Consider the following 20,066-nt stretch of genomic DNA (forward strand, 5'->3'; position numbering starts at 1 on the left):
TTAGTTGACCCGTCAAAGTATGGAATTGTGCTCTTCCCTGCTACCTTCTACATCTACTGGTTCAACTGTCCCCCTCTATGTGATGTTCCAGCTTCGGTTTTGCATCTCTCCTTGAGGTGAATAAACTCCCCAAGAGACATGGCACGCTAAATCCTGGGGTCTAGCCCCTCATACTCATTAATCCCCGTCTCCATAGAGTGCACCAAATCTGCAACAGGATCTGGTTCTCTCTCTCTCTCTGGCTCATCCATGAACTATGGCATAGTGGGATGGCTAGCCTGACTACGAGTAGGAGTATGCAGCTACTGGAATATACACTCATTTATGTGATAGCTCCCACCTCCTGTTCTGGAACCCCCATCACCATTGTCCTCATGCTTAGGTTGGTTCTACGCTTGAAGGCCCATCATTTATTGCATCATGTCCATCATTAACTGACCTTGCCTCAACATCTGTTGATTTACCCTCAACAGCTCCTCCATAACCTGGTTTTGTCCTCCTTGCCTAGGTTGTTTGTTTCCTCCATTTCCATCCTGACCCTCCATGTGTACTCTGGTGTTTTCAAGCTCTGTATCATAGAAATGGTCAGGTTCTTCTCCTCTTCCTCTACCTCTGGTACAATAGACCATTCCACCAAAACGTCTAGACATCAACTGCTCTTGTGCCCATAGTTGGCCAAGAACATGCTCTGATACCATTGTAATATCCTAAACTCGGAAAAACAATGAAACCAAAAACATGCACTAAGCTATAGCAAGAAATTACAACCATGCAAGCACAATTTTTACACAAGCAAAAATAGATCAGTAAACAATAGAATAGCAGCAACAAATCTGAGCCATTTTATTAAATTTCCTCTAGAGCTGAATACAATAGAGTAGAATGATAGAACCTGGGCTTGCTACTGCAAGCATGCAATACCCAAGTGAATATCTAAGCAAACTCCAACTGAAAAAGGCCTAATCTGTACAAACACACTACCTAGAAAATTACTATTGTTGTTGTTGTTGCTGTTGCTGGAGGCAAACTCTGAAATGATCCCTCAATAATGCTCCAAAAATTCTGAAAAATTAGGAGAAGGCTCCTCACACCCAATCCAACAAAACCCAGAAAAATCTCAAGTTGAATCCACCAGTCATTGAAGCCCCAAAAACTGCGTGTAACCCCTCTCAATCTGCCAGTGAGCTACAGGAATCGAACTATTGTAAATATGCACAATTCCCCAAAGGAAAACTCCTCCAAACCCCAACAAAATTCCTCCATCAAACTCTCACGAAAATCAACTCCAATATCTAGCAAAACACTACTACTCAACCCCTATGCAGAGAACACATAGTAAAGCCTATCGCGGACCCAAAGAAGAGAATTTTCAGCCCACAAATCTCAAGCACTTTCAGCCTGGAAATTTCCCACAAACAACTTGTCCTCAAAGGAAAATTTCCCCAAAATAGCCAACCTGAAAGACAACAAATGCTAGCTCCTCAAACACCAACGAAATCCTCCACTGCTTCCTCCAGAAACTCGCACAGGCTGAAGAAACACTACAAAATCCCACACAAGATACCAAAATCTACCCACAATCTCTCTCCTAGAGTGGCACTCGAAGTCCCCTGAAGAAGAGCTGGAATTTCCGCTTGGAAATTCCTTGTGCTAAACAGCGCTAGTTGGATTGGCTAAGCAACTTAAGCAAACTCTCCAATTCTTAAATGAAATGCTAAGAAGATGCAAAAATGAGGCTCTTCTCTTCCTTTTATAATTGTTGTTGAACCTTCCTTGTGGGCTCCACTAATTCGACCCCCTTGCTCATCCCCTCTTCCATGTGGTTTGATTTCTCCTAGGGAGTTTGATTTCCTTCTTAAGTGACCCTCACAACTTATCATCACTTTAATTTTCCCCTTTTCTCCTAAGTTTAACCTTTATTTCTTATCAAAATTTAATTTGAGCCTCCACAACTTATTTCTCCTAAGTTTTATTTATCAAATATTATATTAATCACCAAAATTGCAAAATTGAGAATTTCCTTAGCAAAATTATTAATTGGGGACATGACAAAGAAGAACAAATGAACTAGAAGGAAGGTCTAATACATCAAGCTTTCATTGAAGACCTCATCATCTAAAGAAGAATCAAGTTATATCATTGAAGGAAGGAAGGATAAGCTCTTGTTGAAGGCTCTCTAGTGCATCATCTTGAAGAAAAGGAAGCATCAAAGTATCTTGGGATCGTCATCCACTCTTTGGAATTGTTTGAAGACACCATTGTTGAAGGCATCCTAGAAGTCATCATTCTAGGGCATCTTTAAAAGTCTCTTTGAAAGTCTTGAAAGCATCAAGATAGTTGGAGACATCATCAAGAAAGAGGACTCTTGGTTAACAAGTGTTATATTGTCTTCTACGTCTCAATCTGCAGATCATATGGCTACATTTTGCAAGGAAAGAAACAAGCTTGTTGGATCAGCAAATTTCCTTGCATGGAAAAAGAGGATTGACTTGGTACTCGTAGAAAATGAAGTCGTGGAATATGTCATTGGTAAAGTAGCTGTACCAAACAAAGCGAAGACTCAAGAGTTAGCAAAACACAAGAAGGGGAAAGTGAGGGCACAAAATATCATTGTTGAATCCATTAAGGATCATCTTGTTCCCTTTGTTGTTGATTTGAAGACATCCAAGTCTATGTATGATAAGTTGGTAAAGTTGTACCCTATAAGTACATCATGGCAAAAGATATCCTTGAAGAATCAGCTACAGAGAATAAGGAAGTCAAAGGATGAAGACATGGCCACTTTTCTTATGAAGATCTCACAAATAAGAGATCAGTTATAAGGGCTTGGGGAAACTGTTTCTGACTTTGAAATGACTATTTGTGTATTAAATGCTTTGTCCCCTGATTGGCACAGTTTTGCAACTAGTATCTACTCGCCACACAGGTTCAGAGGGAGCATGCTTTTCCCTTGATTAGCGGAGCATCTTCGGGTATCTGGTATGTGGATAGTGGGGCTTCATGTCACATGACAGGAGTCCGTGAGTACTTCTCAGAGCTTTCAGAGAGTGGCACTGATATAGAGGTAGTACTCGGTGATGACAGAGTTGTTAGAGCAGTCGGGGTGGGGACACTGACATTTTAGAGGGAGTCCAAACCTCCCTTGAAGGTATCAGATGTTCTTTATGTGCCAGGGATGAGGAAGAACCTCATATCCGTCTCAGCTTTGGAGGACAGAGGATATGAGGTACTGTTCAGGGGAGGACAGGTGTTGATGTATCCCAGGGGCACTCCAGCTGATTCAGCTAGAGTGATAGGTGTACGCCATGCAAAGGTGTACAAGTTTGCATTCCAGCCCCTTTTGGCATTGAGCAGTGGTACCGACAGCAGAGCTAGCAGTTCTGAGCTGTGTGAGATTTGGCACCGCAAGATGGGGCATATGTATCATGGAGCCTTGAGGACATTGCAGGAGATCACTACAGGTGTGCCATATTTCAGTACTGATCACTTTGATACTTGCAGAGTATGTGCGATGGGCAAGTTTTCCAAATCCCCTTTTCCCAACAGTGACAGCAGTGCAACTGGGATACTTGATTTGATTCATTCCGATGTGAGCAGTCGGATGTCTCATGTTTCCTTGAGTGGATATGAGTACTATGTTTTATTCATTGATGATCACTCCAGGAGGACCTGGATTTATTTCTTGAAGACCAAGAGTGAGGTCTTCAAGCGGTTTCAGGAGTTTAGAGCTCTTGTGGAGACACAGACAGGTCGGAAGATCAAGTCCCTGAGGTCGGACAATGGGGGAGAGTACACCCTTGGAGAGTTTGTTGACTATTGTGCGGAGGCAGGCATTAGGAGGGAGTTCATTGTTCCTTACAACCCCCAGCAGAACGGGGTTGCGGAGAGGAAGAACAGATCCATCGTAGGGGCTGCCAAAGCCATGTTACATGATCAGGGGTTGCCATTGTTCTTGTGGGCAGAGGCCTGCAACACAGCTGTTTATTTGCAGAACAGGAGTCCGCATCGTGCCTTGGGGCACATGACTCCGGAGGAGGATTTTTCTGGGAAGAAGCCTGATATTGGTCATCTTCATATCTTTGGATGCATTACATACTCCTACATACCCAAGGAGAAGAGGACCAAACTAGAGCCCACTGCAGAGAAGGGTATCTTTGTGGGCTACAGTGAGACCTCAAAGGCCTTTCGAATTTACATTCCTGCACAGAGGAAAGTTGTTGTCAGGCGGGATGTGAAGTTCGAGGAGGACAGGGCCTTTAGGAGGTCACGGGAGTTAGAGTATCTGGATCAGCCAGACCCTCAACAGCAGTTGAGTCAGTCACAGGGATCCAGTGGGCAGGGATTAGGAGGATCCGGAGGTACATCTATGAGGATGTCAGGTCCGTCAGTGAGCAGTGGCTCGCCGAGCCAGAGGGGTGGTGCTCCGGGCAACATGCAAAGCAGTTCACTAGGGAGTCCACTAATGGACAGTTCACACGGTACCTCAGCTTCTACAGGTTCAGGTGCAGGCAGGAGGACAGCAGACAGACAGTCAGGAGTTCAGGCTCCTGATGATAATGAGGAGGAGTTTCATTCTCCTATGGGAGAAGTGCGCTCAGGGAAGAGGAAGCCCAAGTGGCTTCAGGACACCTTGAGAGATGCCACATCTGTTGCTGAGCCTAAGAGGCCAGTCAGAGAGAGTAGACCACCTGAGAGGTTTTGTAGTTATATGGCAATGACTACCAGCATCCTTGACTCTAAGCCTTCTAGCTATGAGGAGGCAGCTAGCCAGTAGGTCTAGAGAGATGCCATGCAGGAGGAGTATTCTTCTATCATGAAGAACGATGTTTGGGAGGTGGTGCCGAGGCCTGAGGGCAAATCCGTGGTTATTTCCAGATGGCTTTACAAGGTAAAGCATGTTGAGATGGCAGCATTGAGAAATTCAAAGCGAGGTTTGTGGCTAGAGGGTTCTCCCAGGTAGAGGGAGTTGATTATGAGGAGACCTTCGCTCCCGTGGCTCGATATACTTCGATCCGCTCCATTATATCAATAGCAGTAGAGATGGGTTGGAAGATCCACCAGATGGATGTGAAGACTGCACTTCTCAATGGCTTCATACAGGAGGAGGTGTACATTGAGCAGCCACAGGGCTTTGAGGTGCATGGGAAGGAGTCCCATGTGTGCAGACTGAAGAAGGCCTTTTATGGCCTGAAGCAAGCTCCTAGAGCTTGGTACTCCAAGATAGATACATACTTGCAGGGGATGGGTTTCACAAAGAGTGAGGCAAATCCGAACCTTTACTTTATTGTGATAGGTGAGGAGCCTCTCATTCTAGTGCTGTATGTGGATGACTTGGTCATTACAGGTGCAGAGAGACTCATAAAGCACTGCAAGAGAGATCTTGCGGCAGATTTTGAGATGAAGGACATCGGCTTGATGCATTACTTTTTGATTTGGAGGTGTGGCAGGAGGAGGGGCATTTCTTCCTGGGGCAGGGGAAGTATATTGTGGACATCCTTGGCAGATTCCACATGGAGGATTGTAAACCCATGTCGACACCTATGATTACCAACTGGAAGAAGCTTCATGCTTCAGATTCCGAGTTGGTGGATCCCACATTGTACAAGCAGCTGATTGGTTCCTTGATGTATTTGGTCAACACTAGACCAGATATTTGTTTTGCAGTCAACACGATGAGTCAGTTTGTGTGAGCCTAGGAAGGTTCACCGAGTGGCTGCAAAACACATTTTGTGGTACTTGCAGGGGACAGTGGATTATGGTCTGGACTACAGGCAAGGGGATGGAGTGAGATTGGCAAGTTATACTGATTCTGATTGGGTAAGTTGTGCTTCTGATAGGAAGAGCACTTCAGGGTGCTTCTTTGGGTTGGGTTCGGCAGTAGTGTCATGGTTCAGCCGGAAGCAGCAGTTAGTAGCATTGAGTTCAGCGGAGGCAGAGTATATGGCAGCCAGTCTAGCTAGTTGTGAGGCCATCTGGCTTCGCAAGATGTTGTTTGGCTTATTTGGTCAGCCATTGAGACCTTCAGTGATTTACTGTGATAATCAGAGTTGCATTAAACTCACGGAGAATCCAGTATTTCATGACAGGTCAAAGCATATCGGGATCAAATATCATTTCATCAGAGACTGTGTTCGGAAGGGCGCTGTGAAGCTTGAGTATATTCCCACTGATGAGCAGGTTGTAGATATTCTTACCAAAGCCTTACCACGGGGCAAGCATGACTACTTCAGAGACAAGATGGGTGTGGTGAGGAACACTTCCTCGGTAAGAGGGAGTGTTGAAATTTGGTACCAGAGGACAGGTGGTTCCCTAAGGCTTTGATCTTTGGCCTAGGGAAAAGTGCCCAAAAGAATTTAATTTTTATCCTAACGTGACTTTATAATTTTTATAAAGTCAAATCTAATTTAAAAGTGACTTTAAGTGATAAAGTTACTAAAGTCTAATTTTAAAGTGACTTTAATAAAGTCAATGTAAAATTAGAAAGGAAAAGTGACTTTAGAAATAAATGACTAAGTGGGTCTTTATTAAAGTGGGGTGAATTAAAAAATAGAAAGTGAGATTTAAATGAGCATTTAATCTCAGCCCTAGATCTCAATCTATTTCAGCCATTGGATTTAGGGATTACCCAAAAGTCACTTAGGGTTAGATTATGGGAGGAAAAGGAGGAAAAGGTCATTCATTCTTTCTTGAGCAGATTGGGAGAAGGAGAGCAAGAGAGCAAGGGAGATTTCTGGACAGGGAGGAGAAGGAGACAGCAGCTTGGCACACATTCCAAGGCAGCATTTTAGCAAATCCGTACAGTTGAGTGAGCACACAATGAAAGGCAAATATTGGGCACGATTTTCTAGAAATCCATACAGCAAGTGCACAAAAATCGAGGAGCAAAAATCCATACAGCAAGTGGTTGTACCTTGGCACGCAAATCGAGGCAAATCCGTATAGCTAGATTGATGTTTTTTCTGCACGCAAATTGAGGAAATTCGTACAACGTATTTAATGGCATCTTGCACACTTTTCTAGGAGGCCGTACAGCATTTATTGTTGTTCTGTTTTGCTGTTGGCAAGTTTTCCAATAGGCTGTGAGAAACGGAAAACAAGATAAGTTGTAAAATTTGCTTGTTGATTTTTTTGCTGAATATTTCTCACTGTAAAAAGCATTTTCCAGAAATAAGAAAGAGCTCTCGAACTGGTTTTCCCCAAGAGTTGTAGAGAGTTTTTCCAGGGTCACCTTGACCAAAAATCATTGTGTTTAAATGAGTTAAATGGCTATTTTTATATGTGCTGATTTTTATATTTCTGCATTTTCCAACATTCTGTAAAATTTCCAGAATTTGTGTTTTCAGCAAAATTTAATTTTCAATTGTTAAATGTATGGATATGGGAAAGGGCATTTAACTATTTTGGAGAAATAAGGTGAAACTGAAAACCGGGGTGGGAAATGGAAAATTTTTACATGACAGTGGGATCATTTGATTCATCTTTCAGTATAATAACACTTCCAACCCATAGCCATAAGTTTCTTGAACAGTTTTAGGCTTGTGTGGGGCGCCAAAGTGGGCTACAACTTGCTGGTGTCTGCATTTTTCTGCAGAATTGCAAGTTTGCAAGTCTGAAACAGAAAGCTATCTTTTCCAATCACATACCAAAGGTAATATCAAGGTTATTTTTCCCAAAGTTGGTAAGGGTTGTTTACACTCAATTTAGTGTTTTTTCAAAGATTTATTCTCCATTTTATTGAGTGTTTCGATTGTTGGTATGTGTTTTCTGTAGAAAAATATAATTTTCAAACTAACTCCTAGACCCCATCACCCAAAGGAGATTTCATAGGAACTAGTCTACTAAACTTGTGGTGGAGAATTTGTGTTGGTATGGAAGCCTCCTGTGGCATTTTAGGAGTTGGCCTGAAAAATGGGGACTCATGCCGAGGTGACAGTGGACACTTGTCATATGTGGTGCAGCGCTAGTAGCTTGTCATACCTTTGCAAGACTGTTAATCCATGCAGGAACAAGACCATTTTCCCTCCCCAAAGACCTTGGAGACATTGCCAAACCAGATCCCTTTCCAGAAAATAGATGAAATCACCTAGACATCAGCAGTGTGTTACATATTCCAAGAATCAACATAGTAGAGGGTCCAGATATTCCCCTGGCTCTTCCTTGGGGCATCATTCTGTGTTGAGTTTGTTGAAGAATGTAACTAGTGTCAGTGTTCATAGTTGAATTCGAGTCATATATCTATCAAAAGAAAGAAAAGGAAATTTTTATCGACTTTTTAAAACATGGGTTTCATGCTTGCCACTTGGGTCAATGGTCAATAGGTCAAAGCACCCATTGAGTTCTCTAGGATTTTGTTAAGTCAAAGTCCAAATTATTATGTAAGAAACCCTTCTTGGGTTCATGATGTCAAAGAAAGAAACTTATTCTGTCATGCTAACCCTCCATTTATCAAATCGGCCTCAAGCTCCTCTAAATCAGCTACAACTTCATTTCTTATAAGTCAGCTTGCATATTATTTATGTCGGCTCAAAGTATAGTGGTAAATCACTATATATACCCAAGTGCAGTCGACCAAATGAAGTAGAAGTTATGAAGTTCAGATAGAATTGCAGGGCAGCATGTTGAAGAAAATGTAACTAGGTTCGGTCTTCATAATGACACAATCTTTGTAAATGATGAAATAAAAGAAATAAAATTATTTTTGTATGCCTTGTTGCATGGGTTTCATGAGCAAGAGGTTTATTTGTTAGTGGCTCCCATTGAAAGCCTTAGGATTTATTTTAAGTCAAAGAGGCAATGTCATGCTCTTCTTGAACCTATGTGTAATGTATACAAGTCTATAGAAAAGTCAAGAAGCCCTCCAAAGATGAGCACAATCCCTCTTGATGAAGTCAGCCTCCAAACAATGTAAAAAGCAGTCATGTCAGCTCAAATAAGGAGACACAACAGTTCATACTCTCATGTCAGCTTATATGCATGACTAACCACTATAAATAGGTGTGTAAGATCCGCATTACAGGAGCATACAATTCAGACATCTCTGCAACTTCGGATGAGGTTCAGGATCTCGGATGCCTCTGAAATCTCAAGGAAAATTACAGTGAGTACAGTCTAGAGAACTCGGATACTTCTGATGTTTCGGAGGGCAGTTACAAGATGGATTTCGAAATTCTGTCCACTATATTTTCGGCCTCCTCACTGTCTTGATATAGTTTCGGCCTCCTCCCAGTCTCAGTGATCACAGTCATCACTGAAGCAGCATTACAGTCTCGGCATACTTGTGAAGAGGAGGGTCTTGGAGTGACACTCTCTGCCTCAGCCTACTCTCTAGATACAGCCATAGTCTCGGCATAATTATGATGAGAAGGATTCCAGTGAGCCCACAAAAATGCACTCTGTCTCATGAACACAGTCATGACCTCAGCATAGTGATCTCAGTCATAATGAAGATGTAGTTTCAGGGTCATGATCCTAATGAAGATCTCGGTGGTGTAGCAATGATGCAGCAATGATCTCAGTGTAGCAAAGTGAAGCTATAGTGAAACTGTCATGATCTCGGTGGATCTAAGTATAGCTCTCATTCATGTATATGGAGATCTTGTTTGTTATGTTGAAGACCTCGATGAAGGTGCAACAATGGTGTTGCAGCAGTAATGAAGATCTCGGTGGTGCAGTAGTGATGGCCTTAGTGTTGTAGCAGTGATGATGATCTCAGCAATGATAAAGAAGAGGATTGGTGTCTTGGTCTTGGAGTGGCTAAATAGGTCAAGGGTCATGGTCTTGGTATTCGTCAATTGGAATCTCTATAAGAAGATTTTGTGCAGGTTTTCCTCTCAAAGAGTGAGAGGTTTTGGCTCTGGCAGAAAGACAACATCTTGTGTTCTTGTCTCTTTGTTTTGGTAACTATTTGAAATTTTGATGAACTAAGAAGACACACTCTAATAATAACAAGCGAAGATTGTGCTAATAAGAAAAGTTAAAAATACCTCACAAATAGTTATCATGGCGAGAAGAATCTTATTAACCTAATTTGCCCTAGATTCTTCAACACAGCAAAGATAGGAAATTCGGATCATCTACACGACCGAAATGATGGGTAACTACAAGACTGAGGCATCATATTATTCCAGGACGAAATTGCTACTACAGAGTAAAGGTCGAATTGCAAAGAGGATTGTATTCATACTTGGTCAGCTTGATGGATGGAGGGGTAAAAGTCTGAGTCAAAGGTCTTGGTTGTCTTACTTTGATATGAGTCTACTAAGGAAGAGTTTGACTGGGTTTTCCCCTCCATAGGGTTTTGCCCTGGCTGAGTGCCTACATTTGGTGTCTCCTTGTTTTTATGGTTTTGATAGTTGTTTGATGAACAAAGAAATAATAACTATAAGAAGAAGAAGAAGAAGAACTTAATTAAGAAATCACAAGCATCTATCAAAAGAAAAGATAAATCAATATAATAGAGATTTGATCTCATTGCCCTAGATTTCTCAACATGGTATCAAAGCTATGGCTATGAACAAGAGGGCAACAAGAAGATCAAGTTTGGCGTCATTCTATCTCTATGAAGTCAAATTACCCCTGGCCGATGTTGTGGAGACATCAAGAGCAACTTTTTGTGCCTAATATCAACCCCTAATTGCAGAGATTATGCTTCAAAGGTAGCGAGGGTATTTGAAGAGCATTTTGCTTTGTTTCAAGAGATCAATTAGGAGAAGAAGGAGCCCTCTCCTAGCTGCATCCATTGGAAAACAGAATGCAGCCCTTTTGGGCACCTTCATTAGCCCTAATTCCTGCAATTAGATCACAAACCTAATCTTCAAAAGCAAGGGCATAAAAGGGACTTCTTCTTGTGGATCAAAAGGCTAATCAAGCAGATCAAGTGAGGCCGCAAACATTGGCATAGTGTTAAAATTGGAAACTAGGGCCAAACTCCATGTGGGTCTTCTTATTCATGGCAGATGATATTTTTCTTGGATTCCTCTAGTCGAGAGGTGTAGGATTGATCTAAAGATCATCTGATTTCGACAAGTATTCATGGAGATATGAATTTATTGTGCTATGTGACAATTCATCAAGGTCGGCCAGCAACCAAATTACCCCCACTTGTCCTCCACGTTTCAGTATAAATAGAGGTCCCTTGCAAGTCATTTTGGACACACCTCTTGTGATCTCTTCCTCTCCACTTGTCTTTGGGTTTTGGTGGGAGGAGAGGTCCTAAGAGTCTACGCTGCCCTAAGAAGAGATGCCCTAGATCTAAATGCATTCATGGGAGAGTAGGCTCTACGCTGCCCTAATGGAGAAACCTAATGCAGCCATGGAAGAAGCCTTATTGTTATCATGGAGAAACTCCTACACTAGCCTAACGTTGTCCTAAAGGAGACTTTCCTACACAGCAAGAAGAAGCCCTAGACGTGGAGGAGAAAGGGTCCTCTTGAAGACCCTAAGCTGCCCTAAATGCAGACCCTAAGATGCTGTCATTATATGACCTAAACGCAACCATCTAGACACCAAGGAAGGAAGGTCTTGTTATGCCCTAGATGCAAAAAATAAGAGGACTTTTGCAGCTCTATAAACGCAGTTGATTGACTGTATAAAGGAGATCTAATTTGTTGTGGAAGACTGGCCCTAAACGCTGATGTATGAGGCAAATTCGTGGTTCTATTAGGGCTCTAGTCACTGTCCAGATGTGCCCTAATCACAGGCATTACTCCGCAGCAAAAGGACTAGAGGCTGCCCTACATCCGCTGTTAAATGTCTTCTATCTCCAAGTTAGACGCAGTCCTAATATGAGGATATGCCGTAGTCAAGGATATATATACTCAGCTAGGACAGACCTTCCATACGCTTCTCATACGTTGCCCTAAGTAACAGTAAGGAGGCCTAGAAGAGGCCCTAATCTCAGGCTTACAGAAGCCCTAATTCGCTGTGCAAAGAAGCCTAGCAGCAGTAATTAAAGACTATTGTTCTAAGGCATGAATTAGGTATGTTTGGGAGCAGTTGTCTCTACATTAGAGGACTGAAGGAAAAGTTGTTTGATTGGACCTGTTGAAGGAGTCTGCTACTATGGCCTAACTTCTCTGCTAGGCTGCAAGCCATAGCAAGCAGCTAAGGCTAGTATGCATTTGCAGCAAGAGCATAAGTATTACAACAGCATGGATGTATAGCAGCAACATGATGTATTGCAGCAACATGATGATGATGTATTGCAATATGCATTGAGAGTATGATGGGTGTAGCATAGTGCTATGAAGGGTACAGCTTAGTACAGCATGCCAGTGATGATGCAGCATAGTAATGATTGGGTGCAGCTCTGTGATGGGAGCAGCTCAGTAATTGGGTGCAGCATGATGATGAGGTGCAGCACAGTGATGAGTGCAGCATGGTGATGGAATCACCTTGGAGAATCAATTGAAGCAGTATGCCTTCACCTGAGTTCAAATCAGCTACCTCATGTGTTATCTTCTTAGTGAAGATCTCTGCTCTTATTGTGACAAGTCAAAATGTTGACTTCTGATGTATATGTACTATCTCTCTCTCTGCTGAACTATTGAACAATATAAGAAGAATTGATCAAGGGTTTCCCCACATTGGGGTTTGTCCCTGGCTGGCGCCACATCTTGTGTCCTCTTGTCTTGGCTTGTATTCTGTAATTTATGTTTATGTTCTATCTACATTTTACTATCATGCTAAATGTGATTGCTAAATCTGGAATTGATATTGAGTTAATGTGAAAAATTGAAGTAAATTGCTCCCAGCATAGATCATACCTAAATTTAACACATAGGAGCGAAGGTCAATCAAGGTCTGTTATCTCCATCAAGGCTTCCGAAGTTTTCTATGCACAACTCCGCATCTCTGGTATGTACATTTTAGTCATCAAAGTTCATTGAAGTTTTGGGATTGTTCTAAAGAAGCCAATGCACCATAAGGCCTTCCCATTGTTAACCTATTTAACCCTAGAAAGTATTTAAGTCTTCTATCAAAAGTGCAAAGTTTTGTAGTATTATTTCTAAGCATAAATACCCCAGACAAAGCATTGAAATAGTCTCTACACCTGTACATACATTTGATCCAAAGTCAAAATCATTGGAGAACTATAAGACATATTTGTAAGCCATTGTCAAAAGGTGCCAAAATTCTCATTGCAAATTGAAATCCATTATGGGTGCAAGTTATTCAATAGAAATCCTAAGCAAGTTTTTGAGATCGTGTGGCATATTAAAAGTTGCAGTCACCTTGTGAAAAGAAGTCGAGACTTCCTTTAGGATTGGTTACCATCAGACCTGGGCATTTGAAGCTAGAATCACCTTGTTCAATCTGTGGGAGTTACAGTATCAAGATTGGTATTCCTACATAGTCTAAGCTTGTTCAAGATAGTAAGCCATCCAGTAAAGGTAAAAAGAAAGCTTCTGAAATCAGTGAATCTTCCATATATAGTGATAGAAATCTTCAAAGTCTTATAGCAAAGCCTAGTTTCTTCTAATAAAAGTCAGATTTAGTTATCATGATTAATGGTAAATAGGAATGAACCAAAAATCACCATGAATCAAATCAAGCTAGCAAATTAGACTATGAAATATTATGATGAACCTTGTATCTATCAAAAGAAGACATCTAGATCTCATTCAGGTAAGTATTGCCTTTATTTTTCATGTTTTGGTTATCTAACAATTTGTCTTCAATGTGCAAAAGGAAACAAGCTCAAAGGCAAAGGTACGTAAGATATGTATGGCATATTCTTCTTGTATTAGGATTGGTAGTATCCATCATATTGAAAATTACTATCTAATATTGTAAATCCCTAGGTAACTCATAGTCATAAGATTTGTCCAAAGTTTGTAATTGGAAGCTCTAGGATTCCTTCTCTATTACTTAGGAAACCCTAGTTAGACAAATTGACATCACAATTTTGTTTTGCCTAGTTGTACTTGTCATTAAGTGTTGCAGGCATAAAGATTGAGAAAGAGCATCTTACAAGGTTTGTAAAAGGAACAACTTCAAGTATGTCTATAACTATTAGATTTGCAAAACTTCCTTATTAAAATTATGTTTAATGTCTTGTATTACTAACTATCTTATCTTCAGGGTTTTGAATCTTAAAAGATTCTTGTTAGGGTGATTAATCATTATATTAAATCTATCCTCATTATTCTGTCATTCTTGTGAAACCCTAACCCTTGGGATTCACTATAAAACCCTAGCCTCTTATTGCTAAGGGTATGTCAATGTTGATTAATGAAACCCTAATCTACATTGGGGTTGTTGATAAAGTCTAGAAATCCTATTATTTTGATAGAAACCCTAGTTCTTTAGGGTTTGTTGTTAATGTCTAAGTTATGTATTAAAACCCGAGATTTTTAAGGTTTGGTGATTTAGGGTTCGTGATCAAAACCTACAGAGTAAAATCCTAAGAATGAAACCTTAGGTGTATATTCATTCAAAGTTGTTGTATATCTAACTTTAACATATTAATGTTTGTGTCTAGGGATATCGATATGAAATGTATCCTAGATATGTATATGCAAGTATGCTAACTTAATTTTTGATGCTCATAAAATCTAGGGTTTGTAACAAAACCCTAATAGAGATTGATATTCTAGGATATGATATGATTTAGCCTTGATAATAAAAATCTGGGGTTTACAACAAACCCTGGTAGAAGTCTGACATGTAAAAGCATATTGTTGAAACCTTAGATGTATAGTGGAATTGTTATTTGATTGAATTGTTGATATCTAAGGCTTTGTGTCTCGAAGATGGAGTCTAAGGTTTATGACAAAACCCTAGCAAGAAGTTGAAGTCTATAATATAAAAGATATGACCCTTGCTGACTATGAACCTAACTAGGAGCACGAATGAGTTGATGTTTCATTGTAATGACATAGTTAACTTCATGCTTTTGTATATTTGTTTTGGTTATACTTGCTATAAAATCTTGCAAGTACCTAATCTTCAAGATGTTGAAGATGTTCGTAAGTGAAGATGACTTGATAATATTGATAAGCATAATGAAGCAAGATTATGATCAAGATGACCTTGATTACATAAGAAATAATGAAGCATTGAGAGGTTGAGGTTTCTTCAATGTTATAAAAGGAAGGAAGTTATTGATCTCCCCAAGTTAAGAGGGAGCCTGGATAGAAGAAATGGTATATCTCCCTAGTTGAGAGGGAGGACATATTGTGACAATCATAATCTCAAAGAAAGAATGAAACTACAAATGGATGTTCGTGAAAAGGACTTGAGAAGTAATGAGGCTGTAGTTGGGGCTACTGAAGAAGTGAAAGAAGAAGAAAACTTTCGATATGTTGTAGTTGGATAACTTGACGACGATATAAGCGGCATCAGGATGATTGAGGACCCCGAAGGTTTGTATTTACTTATATATATATTTTAAAGTTTATTACTGATTGGGGTTGTGTTTGTACAGAAAAATCTCTCCATAAGAAGGTTGAACACTTTGGAATCATGCTTGGAAAATGGATATATATGATTTAGTTTATTAAGGAGAGATAAAGCACCTAATGGAAAGATGCTTGAGAGAACATATGGTCAACCTATGTGTTGATGTCTAGATCCCGAAGAGGGAGGGTGGCGTTGGTCATGGAGCTCTGACCTTGGATACGCACCTAGATCCCTGGGTTGGTGGTAGAGCTTAAAAGCCTGATGGTACCTAGAGTTGGCTAAAGCTTGAGTCCCCTTAGTCCCACCCGGATAGAATACCCTGGTCAAGTATCTAGTCCGTAGCACTGAGTGTGCTAGAACTCTTCGTAGTTCATATCATTTTGAGATCTTCCATGTACCTCTATGTATGTAATTATGAATACCTCCCTAATTAAGAGGGAGTGTTGAAGAATGTAGCTAGTGTCAATCTTCATAATTGAATTCGAGTCATATATCTATCAAAAGAAAGAAAAGAAAAATATTTATAAAAGGAAATTTGTATTGACTTATTAAAGCATGGATTTCATGCTTGGGTCAATGGTCAATAGGTCAAAGCACCCATTGAGTGCTCTAGGATTTTTGTTAAGTCAAAGTCAAAATTATTATGTAAGAAACCCTTTTTGGGTTCATGATTTCAAAGAAAGAAACTTATTCTATCATATCTAACCCTCCATCTATCAAGAGGGCTTCAAGCTCCTCTAAATCGGCTACAACTTCATTTCTTATAAGTCGGCTTGCCTATTATTCATGTCAGCTCAAAGTACAATGGCAAACCACTATATATACCCAAGTGAAGTCGACCAAATGATGCAGAAGTTATGAAGTTCAGACAGAATTGCAAGGTAGCGAAGATAGGAAATTTGGATCATCTACAGGACTGAAATGTTGGTAACTACAGGACTGAGGCATCATATTATTGCAGGACGAAATTGCTACTCCAGAGTAGAGGTCAAATTGCAGAGAGGGGTAAAAGTCTGCGTCAAAGGTCTTGGTTGTCTTACTTTGATATGAGTCTACTAAGGAAGAGTTTGACTGGGTTTTCCCCTCCATAGGGATTTTTCCCTGGCTAAGTGCCTACATTTGGTGTCTACTTGTTTTTATGGTTTTGATAGTTGTTTGATGAACAGAGAAATAATAACTATAATAAGAAAAAGAAGAAATAATAACTATAAGAAGAAGAAGAAGAACTTAATTAAGAAATCACAAGCATCTATCAAAAGAAAAGAGAAATCAATCTGATAAAGATATGATCTCATTGCCCTAGATTTCTCAACAGAGTTGTCTTCATTCGGCCTCAAATGTTAGGAGAGATAGATCTATTGGACCAGAACCCAGTTAATAGATCCTTTTCCACTGTACATCTCCCTCTCATTGCAGCTGCCCGCACCTGGAGTCGAGGGTTTTTCCATGTTTTAGCATATACACTTCATGTTTTTATGTTACTTCTTTTCTTTATATAGGAGACATTTTAGTGCTCCTACTTCGTATTGACATCATTGTACTCCGCAGTCCATTGACCTACTTTTTTGGTCATTCGTTGGATGTTAATATAATTATCTTATCTTATCTCTTTCAAGGGTTTTATCTCAAGTGTTCTTGGGCAATTTCTCTCTAAAGGTAAAATCGTTGGTTTCTTATATTGCACACCAGTGCAGATTTATCATTTTCCATAGTGCTGGTTTATGATCTTTGTGCAGATTTAAGGTTTGTTGGTTGGTTTCATTTGATCGTTTTTCTCTATGGATTTCGACAACAAATAATAGCTAATGCTGTTATAAACAATCACCACACCTCAAGAACTGAAAATTATTAAGAGACTAACATAAGCAGTCCCTATGGTGTAAGTGATGACTGGATGGACAAAACATGGCTAGAGAGAAATACAAGGGTTTAAAAAGAAAAAAGTTAAAGAATTTAAAAATGACGAATTTTAGACATATTGTCTTGAAGCCTAGATTTCCTGAATTTTGCTTGGATTATGTATTGGGTTACATACAAAAGGCACATGTCTTTTGAAATGCTCTACAACAATATAAGAAACATAAAAATCCAAGTCATAAGTGAGGAGTTATTTTCAACAGTTTGTCTTTGAAGGTAATTTTGGAGACTTTACAGTCAAATTTGGAAAAATATCATTTAGTGCACTTTTTATATCTATTTGAAATCTTTTCAGAAAGCAGTTATAGTAGGAAATCAAAATTCTGGAGCAAAAGTTATGACCTATCAAATTAAGAGAAAATTTCAAAACTCATTTTTCTGGGAAATCATGTAATGAGAATGGGTTTGATTGTATGTAGTAGTGGAGTATTTCCATTCAGGATACCCTTCATTTTATAAGATTCCACCTATAAAATAGCTAGTTTAAGAGCTGGAAGGGTTGAGTAAGCTCTAAAGCCATCCTAAATCCTTGGCTTGCAGATTTAGTTGGTGTTTTGTTCCTTTCAAGTCAGCAAACTTGTAATTGGCTCTTCTTTGTATAATATTGAAACATTTTTTTCAGTGTCTCAAGAGCCTCGGTGGGTGATTGGCACTTCATCAATTATCTTTTAGGATAAAAATTTGTTTATAGGGCATCTCGGATGTTGAGAATCCATTTCCAGCATGAATACTCACAGGGGCTTCGTTGTCTCCAACTGCTTATTTAGCATCTACCAAATCTCAAGTAATCCACAATCAAAAAATGGAGGGGTGTCGTAAAAACCTGTTAGATCAGCATCAAAAAAGCTAGCCCCAAGCAATTTTGCACCCTTAAACTTGGCTTGCCGCAGGATTGACTGCAAAAAGTATATTTCGAAGCCAATTATGTTAGATAAGGAAACCAGGCATGTCAGCATCCCATCCTAATACCAGTCTTCTCATACTAAAACTAAATGAAATATTTCACTTTACTTATAAACTGTATTAAGATAAATAGAGTAGCATTCCTAACAGTTTAATACATACTGTTTTAAAGTCTTGCTGGATCAAATTCTTCCCACTAAAATCCTTTCCTGATAGATCAGCCCCTCGAGTAACTTCGGCACCATAAGGTCCACCTCCCTTGCTTCAATGATGCCTTAGTTAGTATAATCACATTATGCTAAAGAAATTTTATACTTCTTTTAGACTAGTGAGAACATGTGGCTTAGACTTTGTCCAAATATTTTAATTGGCAAATAGAATGCACACACTGAAGGTTAGTTATTTTTTAAAACCACAAAACATATTGCAAATCAAGTGTGAAACGAAGAATATCAGCAGCATTGATTGAATAGAAATCCATAAATAAATGGCCAAATCTGCAGCACAGGTAGGGGGGTCCATCAACATTTTGTGCGTGTATACAACCCACAGGCCGACCTAATAAAATATACTAAGATTGTATATAAATACGAAGCATTACACCATTTGATAGGTTCGCAAATCAAATCCCTCGAGGTAGCAAGCTCAATGTTTTTGCACCCATTTGTTGTGGTTAAATAGTTTATAAACAGTTGTGTGCGCGAAAACATTAAGATTACCAACTTAAGGAACTCTATTCTTCCCTAACATGACAAATCCAAGGTTAACATGGATATCTACTAATTTATAAATACACATACAATTATAACTGGTAAAATCAAATAAAAAAAAACAAGCTTGAGATTTCTACCTAAAAGAATTACAAACTATCCATAAAACAATCTTGAGAAAGGCTTTGAAGAATAAATGTACAAATGGACCCTGGGCTGTGATTTCCGTTTACAGTACAAATTGCAGACCTACGTAGGGAATATTAGCACCAAAGGCATGGGATGAAGTTCAGAAATCGATAATTAATTATCCTGATGTTATGACTGGCATTGCAAACCCACCTACAAGAAAGCGCTGCAGGGGCATTCAACTCCTTTTTCAATTACAAATGGTAATGCGTCCCACATTATTCATATTTATATATATTGGAAGTATTTATGTACACACCTTGAATGCTAATGCAGGGTCCACAAAGCAAAAGGCTGCTGCGATGAGGACCGCAATGCTTGAACGGCCTAAAATCTCAGGAACTCCCCAACTCATTTGGCTAAAGCCATGCGCATCATTATTACTATCGGCTGTCTGCAAATTCATGCATCAACACTACATTAGAATGGCTTTTCTAAGATGGTAAGGTGCCAAATTGAATGATAGCTTGTCACCTGCTGCTGCTGTGCATGTTTAGTTGTTTTAAAGGCTAAATCCGAAGCAGCCGTGGAAGCAGGGGGGCATTTCCACCGTCTTTGATTTCCCTGTGAGAATGAAGACACAGATGGCAGGGAAGAAATGCAGCGAACAAAGACAGTACCAGTGGCCATTGCAACTCTTTCTTATCCATAAAACGGTAATAGCACCTCTGATATCTATCCAAAAATATAGAGAGACAATATGGATTAGGATAGAATCATTTTGTTTAAGAACATTGAGGATAATATAACAGTAACAAGCTTTTACATCGTCACAAATGTCTAGATTGGACATTTCTCAATTGTAACGTCCTCCATGGAATACTGTACTTAAAGAACCCATAATAAAAAAAATAATAACAACAAGCACACCATAGTAATTCTAAACGAAAAAGCATACGAGTATGAAGTAGGAAATTTTGAAACTTTGGAAAATATGAGGTATCT

General features: G+C 39.6%; 1 protein-coding gene across 3 annotated transcripts in view; it reads right to left on the minus strand.

Moving 5' to 3' along the window:
* The window catches only part of LOC149148943 (thylakoid lumenal 15 kDa protein 1, chloroplastic-like), a 208,113-nt gene extending 188,269 nt beyond the window's left edge, over positions 1-19,844 (minus strand). Inside the window, exons 1-4 of one of the 3 annotated variants that reach the window (XM_089440243.1) lie at positions 19,611-19,844; positions 19,381-19,515; positions 18,385-18,480; positions 18,143-18,215 (exon numbers count right to left, since the gene is read on the minus strand). In XM_089440243.1, coding sequence (XP_089296369.1) covers positions 18,143-18,215; positions 18,385-18,480; positions 19,381-19,515; positions 19,611-19,751 — 445 coding nt within the window. In that variant the 5' untranslated portion in view covers positions 19,752-19,844. Of the gene's footprint in view, positions 1-18,142; positions 18,216-18,384; positions 18,481-19,380; positions 19,516-19,595 lie in introns of all 3 variants that reach the window. The other 2 variants (XM_089440244.1, XM_089440242.1) reach the window with 2 other exon arrangements.
* Positions 19,845-20,066: the final 222 nt, after the last annotated feature.

The sequence above is a fragment of the Pinus tabuliformis genome, chromosome 9, assembly GCF_031772625.1.
Source record: "Pinus tabuliformis cultivar Carrire ecotype Pingquan chromosome 9, CPIR1, whole genome shotgun sequence".
NCBI classification, from domain to species: domain Eukaryota; kingdom Viridiplantae; phylum Streptophyta; class Pinopsida; order Pinales; family Pinaceae; genus Pinus; species Pinus tabuliformis.